The sequence below is a fragment of the Pimephales promelas genome, chromosome 14, assembly GCF_988280905.1.
Source record: "Pimephales promelas chromosome 14, fPimPro1.hap1.1, whole genome shotgun sequence".
In the NCBI taxonomy this organism is placed as follows: domain Eukaryota; kingdom Metazoa; phylum Chordata; class Actinopteri; order Cypriniformes; family Leuciscidae; genus Pimephales; species Pimephales promelas.
In genome coordinates this window covers 29,466,460-29,476,490 of record NC_142782.1, presented here as the reverse complement: position 1 = coordinate 29,476,490, position 10,031 = coordinate 29,466,460, and the positions used below count along the sequence as shown (strand labels likewise).

At 38.1% G+C, this 10,031-nt stretch overlaps 1 protein-coding gene across 1 annotated transcript; it reads right to left on the bottom strand.

Moving 5' to 3' along the window:
- Positions 1 to 315: 315 nt before the first annotated feature.
- Positions 316 to 9,553, bottom strand: anapc7 (anaphase promoting complex subunit 7). The gene is made up of 11 exons (XM_039664941.2): positions 9,325 to 9,553; positions 8,605 to 8,794; positions 7,477 to 7,596; positions 7,240 to 7,351; positions 7,002 to 7,155; positions 6,322 to 6,464; positions 6,127 to 6,244; positions 3,846 to 4,042; positions 2,098 to 2,322; positions 1,873 to 2,023; positions 316 to 1,793 (listed from the first exon to the last, which is right to left on the bottom strand). The coding sequence occupies exons 1-11, from the start codon at positions 9,423 to 9,425 to the stop codon at positions 1,604 to 1,606; spliced, it is 1,701 nt and encodes a 566-aa protein (XP_039520875.1). The 5' UTR covers positions 9,426 to 9,553; the 3' UTR covers positions 316 to 1,603.
- Between the last annotated feature and the right edge of the window lie 478 nt (positions 9,554 to 10,031).

Here is a 10,031-nt window from a genome sequence, read left to right as displayed (position 1 = left end):
CGCTGGGCCAAAAAGAACGAATGTGCATTCGAGTTATGTTTAGATGTTTTCTACAGTAACGTCACCCATGTCATTTCTGTTTCCTCTTTTCGCTTGAAGCAAAATGATTTCCTCTCTGCGTTAATTAGATCGCAGCTACCTCAGTTCTGCCGGTTGCTTGCATCGTGTAGTTTTGCTTGGTAGAAGACTAGCCAGATGCACAAGTTAAACTTTTGTATAGCACTGCAATACTTAATTTGAAGAAAAAAAGAGAGAAAGATGCCATTAGTGGACAAAAAGGCATTGTTTTTTCCCTTGAATCTTTTGTGCGATATGTAAAATAACCAAAAATGATTGTTCTTGTTGCTTTGCGCAGGGATGTGCAATATGTTTTAAAGCCGAGGCTCATTTCAGGTGTTCGGTGTGTGTGTGTGTGACATTGAGAGACAGGCGGTCTTTTAAAGCAGTTCCCATGACAACTGGAGGAGCTGTCGAATCAGTGTTGTAATTATCACAATGATTTGTGGTTAATAAAATGATATTACATGGTTGCACTGCTGTTTCTTTGCACCGTCAATGGATGATTTATTTTGTGTTAGTAAAAGTTATATTCTGTTTACTAAAATTGCACACATTACATTTTATTCATGCCATGATTTTAATTCCAAAACATTTAAAAAGCCTAATTTACAAAATATAGAAACATTAAGACAAACAAAAAAAATACACATAAGGCTACAGAAATTGAATGTGATTGCCTCACTAATATGCTCTGGTGAATTTCACAAAAAATGTCAAGAAATGTCACCCCAAAAACACTGCATAAAATAAACCAAAACTACTTTTGCACTAATATAATTATTATTAAAGGCATCACTGCATTATTGTATTGGAAATCAACATTGGGAATGAGCAGTAAACAATGTAAAATACCATTGCAGTAATGAAAAATGGGGTGAAATTTGTACTATATATATAGTTTTTTTTTTTTTGTAAAAAATTAAACCCATGTTGGTTTGAAATATGACATTCACCAGATTAAGGGGGGAAAACCACAGGATTATCTACACGTTTTTTTTTTTTTTTTTTTTGTGGTTCATTTCCTGAGGCATTTTCATCAGAAGCAAACATTATTTTTACTGGTGCTGGAACCAAAAAAGGCTTGAAAGAGCATGGAAAATATTTACAGATTTGACATTTATTAATACAATAATACAACGAGGCCAGCACCAGAGTTGACTTGTCCTGTACAAACAACAAAGGAGAAGCATGATGTTTAAATAATGTTAATAAATTGTTAGAAAATAATATTGTGTATTTAGACAAATGGCAGCATTGTATGTTGAAATATGGTCACTCTGTCGTAATTTTGGTATTGTTTAGTTTAGTTGTGCTGTTCAGTTTTATACCGACACCACAGTTTTTTTCTGAAAATGAAAATCTCATGATATGACAAAAAACTGAGGACAAAAAAAAAAATTGGATTATATCTGTAACTCACCACCAGAAGGCAGCAGTGAGCATTACGGCATCTCTCTGTCCAAACACATCAAAAATGCAAAAGTGTGGATGTTTCCTCTGAAGTCTGAAGTGCACAAGCTCTTAAGAGTCTCTTAGTCGAGGGTCATTGCATGCCGAACCACTGTTCCTGATCGGCCCACTGCGCCGCCTCGCTGTCGCTGCCCTCCAGGTCTCCCTCCTCCCCGCTGCCCTCCATATCGTCCCCGTCCAGCTCCACCGTGGCGTCCGTGGGACTTTCCTCCTTCTCCATCTTCTGCATGCCCTCCAGAGACTTCTGGTCGTTTGGATCGAGGCTGCGCAGGAGGAATAGAACGATCAGTTCCGCTAGACTAGATTTTCAGGTTAATTACAGTAGAGAGGAAATGACGCTACCTTAGCGCTATACTGTACTGGTCCATGGCCTCTTGATAGTCATTAACAGCTACGAGAAAATCCCCCAGCATTCTGTGCAGCACGCAGTCGCTCTGATTGGCTAAAGTGTTTCGTAAAAGTGCTATTCCTTCCTCGTATTTCTGTTCTCGACCTGTAATGAAAATGAAGTGTTATAGCAATAGACTAATATATCAGCTAATAATAATAATAATAATTTGGACATACTGAGGAGCTCTGCTTTCTTCACGACAGCTTTGATATAGTCGGGCCGCTGAGCGAGGGCTTTGTCCAGCAGAGTCTTGGCCTTCTCTTGGGTCATGGGATCTTCCAGACACACTGTGGCCAGGATGGTGAGAGTTTGGGCGTTCGCTCCCAGCGTCTTGTAAATATTGTTAGCCATTCCCATAGCCTCCCGGATACCATTAGACGCAAGGTAGCAGTCAATCAGGCCTGAAGACATGGGAAAAAAAATGTAAACGGCTATGGGCTTAGTTCGTCCTATTTCTGAAAGTTGTATAAAGGTTAGTTCGATGGACTAATCAAGACACAACAGAGTAACTAACAGAGATTTAGCAAATAAATAGGTTAAAGGGTTAGTTCACCCAAAAATGAAAATTAAGTCATTAATTACTCACCCCCATGCTGTACCAACCCCGTAAGACCTTCGTTCGTCTTCGGAACACAAATGAAGATATTTTTGATTAAATTTGAGAGCTGTATAACTACCACATTGGCTCCTAAAGGACTGCCTCTTGACGGCCCAGAAAGTCAATGAAGAAAATGTTTAAATATCCCAAGTGACTACCGTGGCTCAACTATATGTTTATCAAGCGACGCGAATACTTTTTGTGCGAAAAAACAAACAAAAATAACGAGTTTATTCGACTATTTCTTTTCTTCCTTGTAGGCCAGAACGAGACTTCCTTATAGATTTCCACGACGCATGCGCGAGAATTGCGATCTGAAGTAGTGCTGGTGTAAGCAGATCGCAAATCTCGCGCATGTGTCGTGGAAATCTATAAGGAAGTCTCGTTCTGACCTACAAGGAAGAAAAGAAATAGTCAAATAAACTCGTTATTTTTGTTTGTTTTTTCGCACAAAAAGTATTCGCGTCGCTTGATAAACATATAGTTGAGCCACGGTAGTCACTTGGGATATTTAAACATTTTCTTCATTGACTTTCTGGGCCGTCAAGAGGCAGTCCTTTAGGAGCCAATGTGGTAGTTATACAGCTCTCAAATTTAATCAAAAATATCTTCATTTGTGTTCCGAAGACGAACGGAGGTCTTACGGGGTTGGTACAGCATGGGGGTGAGTAATTAATGACTTAATTTTCATTTTTGGGTGAACTAACCCTTTAAAGACTTTATTGTCCAGCGGAAGATTAAAAGCCTAAATTAAATCTGTTTTTTGGACTAAACTGCTCAGTTTTACGATCTCTTTATGAAGTGTCAAAGTGTCAGTTGTGTAGTTGTCAATGGAGGGACGGAAAGCTCAGATTTCATCAAAAAGATCTTCATTTGTGTTCTGAGTACTTAATGACAGAATTGTATTTTTAGGTAAACTATCTCTTTAAAGTCACGATGAAAAAGAAGCCGAGTGAAACTAATTATCAAAAAAGAAGGAGTGCAGGGCATATTTTTTGCGGATTAAAGGGGGCGGGGTTTAGGTGGACTAAATGATTAATAAATGAAAGTCCAGCAAACGTCACCAGAGAGAATTCATTTCATTGGAGTCTAAAAAATATCAAAACTACATATACCACTTGTTCACAACAACACGCATTTAGAGAACACAACTGGTTTCCATTTTGACTAAAGCTTGCTAAAATGCTCACAGAGAACTAGCTTCTCTTAATTCATCCCTACCAAAAATGGGACAAAAATGAGCTAGCCAATTAAACGACTTGCAGGTTGATGGACAACGTAGTGGAGCATGCGGACGCATCCCTGTTATCACGAGATGTTTCTTGCCTTCGTAGCAGTCCAGACGACAGGGCGCCAGTCTCATGGCTTCTCTGAAGTGTATGATGGCTTCCTGCACTCGGCCCATGTTTCGCAGAGCGACCCCCTTCAGGAGGAGCGCCTGCACGCTGTTGCTGTTCAGCTGGATGGCTTTAGCTCCCAGATAGAGGGCGCGAGAGTAGCGCTTACTGTAGAAACTGTGACATCTGAGGAAAACAACCATTTTTAAAAAGCTTTTAGCATCTTATTAATCTGAAGAAGATTCAGACACATTACCGTACGTTCACACCGCCGCCGGCGAGAGCGGCAAAATTCGCTCTTGCCGCTCTGTCAACGACGCCGTGGAAAGATTCGTGGACGCTCTTATGTAGATCGAATGCGTGATCTTTTTTAAAACGGTATGCAAACAAAAATGTCGGTTATTTTTGCAGAAAATTGATCGATGGAAAAATTAAAAGCCATATGTGTGGTGTGGCTTTTGTGTTCATGGTGCTATTATAATTTGCATTCCCGCTGAAAAAAGTGTTCTAGCACGAAAATCTTGCTTATAAATAGTGTTGCGTGCCCTCTTATCAAATTCAAATTATCAACCTCCTCTATTTTGCTTGGGAACTAATGTGGCCGGAACCAAAGTTTACAGGACTACGTTCTCTGGGATTCTCTCAAACGGAGCACGTCTACATTCCGATTGGTTGCCGCCGAACCGCGTCATTGCTTATTACCATAAAGTTGAACTGATTTCAACTCTCCTTGCCGCTCTTGCCGTGCGAAACGCGCCGCGCCGCTCTCGTCGGAGCTCGCCGCCGGCTCTCAATGAAAATGAATGACTTCCGGCCACTTTGACGCTCGCGCCGGTGGCGGTGTGAACGTACAGTTAGGGCTTCTCACACTGCGCTTAACCCTGGGTTGTCGTCATGCTAACGACGCGTTTCACACATTCAAAGTTCTGTCATTAAAGTCTAGCTGTTCAGCCTAATAGATCCTTAACTCAATCTGCTTGAAGTCACAAATAGGGCACTGCTGATTGGTTCCTGCTGTATCAGTAGCCAATGAACTCGCTGAACAACCTTCTGTATTGTCAGTAATACATAATTCGAGGATGTGCTATTCTAGAGCCTTTATGGAAACAGGTCACATGCTGCATTCGTCCAATAAATGAAACTAACACCACAAATATGGAAGGCTTTAGGAATGTACTGTGTGAAACGGCAGTTTATGAATACCCAGAATTAATTGGTAACCCTGGGTAAATAATGAGCAGTGTGGAACGTAAAGCAAGATAACCCAGGATTGTTCCTATCCAGGATTTAAACTGACCTAGGGTTAACTACTGTATTTCAAGTGGTAAAAGCAAGGGTTCAAAAAACCCACGGTCCGGGTTGTATCACAGTTTTAGGGTCACGGTTTTCAGTTCTATACGGTTCTTTTTATTTTTTAGTCTAATCTTTAACACTCCAGAAATGTACTTCAGCATATGATATATAGCTTAAAGGATTAGTTAATTTTTTTTGAAAAACCTTTGCTGATAATTTACTCACCCCCATGTCATTCAAGATGTCCACGTCTTTCTTTCTTCAGTCGAAAAGAAATTAAGGTTTTTGATGAAAACATTCCAGTATTTTCTCCATATAATGCACTTCTTTGGGAACCAAATGGTTCAAGGTCCAAATGAGAGTTTCAGTGCAGCTTCAAAGGGGTTTAAACGACACCAGACGATGAATAACGGTTTTATCAAGCGAAACGATCGCTCGTTTAAAAAATAAATAAAAAAGTTTAAGTTTTATAAGCACAAATGCTTGCCTTGCTCTGTTCTGTGATGAGCGTTCATGACTCTCCTGTTCAAACTCGTTCATCAAAATGAATAAATCTTTTTTCGAGTCATGACTCGAAGGGTCCTAGATAAGACCCTTATTCATCGTCTGGTGTCGTTTAAAGCCCTTTGAAGCTGCACTGAAACTCTCATTTGGACCTTGAACCGTTTGGTTCCCAATGAAGTCCATTATAAGGAGAAAATCCAGGAATGTTTTCATCAAAAACCTTAATTTCTTTCCAACTGAAGTAAATTATGATTGAGTAAATTATCAGCAAAAGTTTTTTTGCTTTTTTTTAAGTGAACTACTCCTTTAATTATCCACAATTTAGGATACAGTATTAAAAAAAAATATATATCTTGCAATCATGAGACGAACACACACTCCGAACCGAGACAAGCGAACCAAATGGTTTGGATGTTTTTTCATGTACTGTGCCACCCCTATTAAGAGCCCTAATAGAAGAAGGTCAAACTCACCCAGATATGACCCAGGGCTCTGCATGCTGGTCAGATATGTTGAACAGCCGTCCTCCGAGAACCTCCACATCTTCTAGATGACCCTCCCTGGCCATAAGATAGCCGTATACGTCCATACCTACAAAACAGCATGACGCTTTCATTCAAACCAACAAGAATCATCAGGCAATACAACTATTGGTTAATGCTACATACCTTTGATCAGGTAAGGGTCAAGCATCTGTGCCTGCTCAAACTTCAAGATGGAGTTCTTGGTGTCTCCAGCCCTGAAGTACACATCCGCCAGGGTCACTAAAAGATCCACGTTATCCCTCAAGAGTGACTTCTTCTCCAAAGAGCTGTGAGGAGAGACGTACAAGTCAACCAAGACTGTGCTGAAGACAGGACAGATGCCTCAAATTGTACAGAGGTGGGCTATTACTTTCTAAACATTTGATTTTCACACAGAAAATATAATATAATAATTGTTATAAACTAATAATCATCTTGGTTAATTTAAATAAAGATGAAATCTTAAACTTGAATGAAAATCAAATTATACTTTGGCAACTCACTGAAATAAAACAACTACTAAAACTAAAGCGAAATAAAAATATATTTTAAAATTATAAAAAACAACAAACTAAAATTAAAAAGAAAAGTAAAATTTTACAAATTAAAGTAAACTCTAATATTTCAATAAAAAATAATAACCATAAATATATTGATTGAATGCTGGCTAATAACAAGTCACACAATTTTTATTTCATTTAAAACATTTATGTAAAGAGATTTCTACAAAAAAATGTCCAATCAAAAGCTAAGAAACCTGCTTTACTGAAATTGTGGATTTAATCATGAAAAGCCTAGTTTCAGTCACACGGTCAAATCTTCACCAGATAGTGTTGATCGCTCTCTGATTGTCCCCTCCATGTATGAAAGCATGTGCTTTAATCCAGACAGACAGCCAATCAAGATTGGGGATGCTCTGAATCACGTCCATCGTCATGGAAGCGACCTCTGCCCCCTTCACCGACAGAGACAGAAGCCCTGCAGTGATCACACAGGAGGATGCTCACACACACAGTGAACTTTAAAGACAAAGAAAGAACAAGATGCTGTATTCTTACTGACCAATAATGGCATCAAGAGCCAGAGGACACTGTCTCAACACTTCCTTGTAGCTCGTAACGGCTGAACGTTCCTGACCGGCCTTTCTGTAAAGATTCGCCAGCATCATGTTGATCTGTAATTGAAACACATACAGTTAAACAAAGTGCGCTTTTATTTTATTTCATGTTTTAGATGTTAATGATAATGTTAGCTTAACAGATTCACACACATAGAATTGTAAAGAGTGTGAAAACACACCTTTGGCGTTCTCTGGCGTGAAGGGATCCCATCCAGCACTGATATGGCATCTTTATCCAGCTTCAGAATCGTGTAACACTCAGCGATTTTATATTTCACTTCAATCTCTGATGGCAAGTTCTGCAGTTAATCAACACAGAGCTGGTTAACTAGAATAAAACTTCATTTAAACAGATATAAACATTAGAAATAATGCAGCCATTACCAAAATCATGAAAACCATAATTTCCAAAGCAAATGAAGAGTTCAGATGCAAAAGCCTCTAAGTGCCATTTGAAATTTTCTTCTAAAATGATCATTTTTATCAAGCTTATATATTTAAGTTCAGTGATTTCACATAAAAATGACAATGAAGATTACCTATGAATTGCCATTTAAGTGAAATTACTGAACTTAAATATACAAGCTTTCTAAGTGCCAAATTTCAAATGGCACTTAGAGGCTTTTGCATCTGAACTCTTCAAATACACTTATTTTCAACTTTCTCTTCATCAAAAAAATGTATATTACGGTTTCCCCAAAAATATCAAGTGGCAGAAATGTTTCTTGCGCAGCAAATCCACATATTAGAATGTTTTCTGAAGGATCATGTGACACTGAGGACTGGAGTAATGATGTTCAAAATCTCAATCAAATGTAACAATATTTCACAATATCATGTTTTATCATTTTTTAAAAAATCAAATCAAAGCAGCCTTGGTGAGCATAATAGACTTCTATCAAAAACATTGAATCTTACTGACACTAGAGCTGTCAAACGATTAATCACGATTAATCGCATCCAAAATAAAAGTTTGTGTTTACATAATATATGTTGGTGCACTGTGTATAATTATTTTGTGTGATTGTATTTTGCGATTAATCGTTTGACAGCCCTAACTGACACTTTTGAAGAGTAGTGTAATAAACTTGTTACAGAACGAAATGAATGAACATCAGACGGACAGATACAGTAGAGTACTTATCGAAATCCATATCATGTCTCATGTAGTTGCCCGATCAGTGTTTCAAACGCAGAAAGACGTCAACAAAAGAGCCATGTCACGCAATGTTACATTTACCTCAGAAAAGCCATTCAGTGACCAAAAACTCCTTAGTCAACTCATTATTCCATTTGGTGGAGCTCACCTGCGCCTGCAGTGCAGATGCCGTGCCGCCTGTGCTGGAGGGACGCACTTTAGATGTTTTACTGAGCACTTTCTTCTGCTGTAAAGCCATGTTGTACTTACAGGCTGCATTCCTGTACTCTTTATCATGGAAAATGGCATCAGCATGATACACCAGCAGCTGGTACTTCTGAGATGGTGAGAACAGCTCCCTGAAAGAGAGAAACACACTTTAATGGATTCGGCATTGTCTCTTAAAACTGGCACACAGTTGATGCATTTCAGTGAGACATTGACAACTTGATTTTATCAGTGGGAAATAGGGTGTTAAATAACATAACAATACATGGGTTATTGTATCAAGACAATAAAAATAGTTTTTGGCAAAATAACATTGTGGTATCTATTAAAAAGATATTTAAAAAAATTACAAAAAATATTCTTGAGGTTTCTTACACAATTAAAAGTAGATCCCATTTAATGGTGGCTATCGAAATGACAGCAGTAAAGTATTTTGGGAAAGCTACATGGTGAATGGTTGTACTACTGTCTTAAATCATGCATTAACACTTTAAAAAAATAATTTTTTTTTTTTTACTTCGCATGAGCTTGTTTCTGCATACTGCGCATCTAATATAATAAAAAGTTAAATTTGAAAGTCATTTGGGCAAACATTATTATTAGCACATCACATTAGACAGCTTCCAGATCTGTTTACATCCTAAAAGCTGAAGCTACTCACGGGTTGTTGGTGCTCATGGTCAGGAGTAAACTACTGATGATCCGGACATTAGAGTGCAGTCCGGCCGCGGCCATATCCCGCACATGATCAATCACATTCATCTTTAATCGGTTGTCTTTCTATCTGGAAGAAAAATTCTAGTTGATAAATGCGCAGCAACAAAGCGGAAGATGCAGCAGATCTGAAGAGAAGAGTTTTTTAAACGGAAGGAAATGATGCGATTTCAAAATAAAAGTCGGAAGGAAACATTTTTCGCCAAACGAAGAGTCCGAACTTTGCAAATGTTGTTGTTTACTAGGATCTTCGATCTGAAAGATAAATTTTTAAACACTATTAATTAAAACAAATTTTAAGGATTTAAAAAGAAAGAAAAATATGTGCTCTCTAAATAATGATAGGAAATAATTTTAAGTGATTAATTTACGAAACACTGTAACGTTACGACACAATTGATTTTTCCTTACACAGAGATTAGTTTGAATTTTTGTTTGTAACATTTTTCTATAGCCCCAATTGAAAATCACAAATGCGTTTTCTTTAAATAAAATTTTGTTCACATGACAAATTACTTAAATGCAAACCTATCTTTATTCACGCACAGATTTTAATGACTGTCACATCTATTTTTTTTTTTTATGCTGTCCCCTAACCAGAACAACTGGATCCCACCCAATGCATCTCTCTCTCTCTCTCTCTCTCTCTCTCTC

Bases quoted from the DNA above. Each gene is read 5' to 3' on its own strand.
- anapc7 (XM_039664941.2), bottom strand. From the start codon at position 9,425: ATGAATGTGATTGATCATGTGCGGGATATGGCCGCGGCCGGACTGCAC. The intron at 8,795-9,324 runs GTGAGTAGCTTC...TCTCTCTTTCAG, and splicing joins ACCATGAGCACCAACAACCC to GGAGCTGTTCTCACCATCTC. The intron at 7,352-7,476 runs GTGTGTTTTCAC...TTTCAATTACAG, and splicing joins CACGCCAGAGAACGCCAAAG to ATCAACATGATGCTGGCGAA.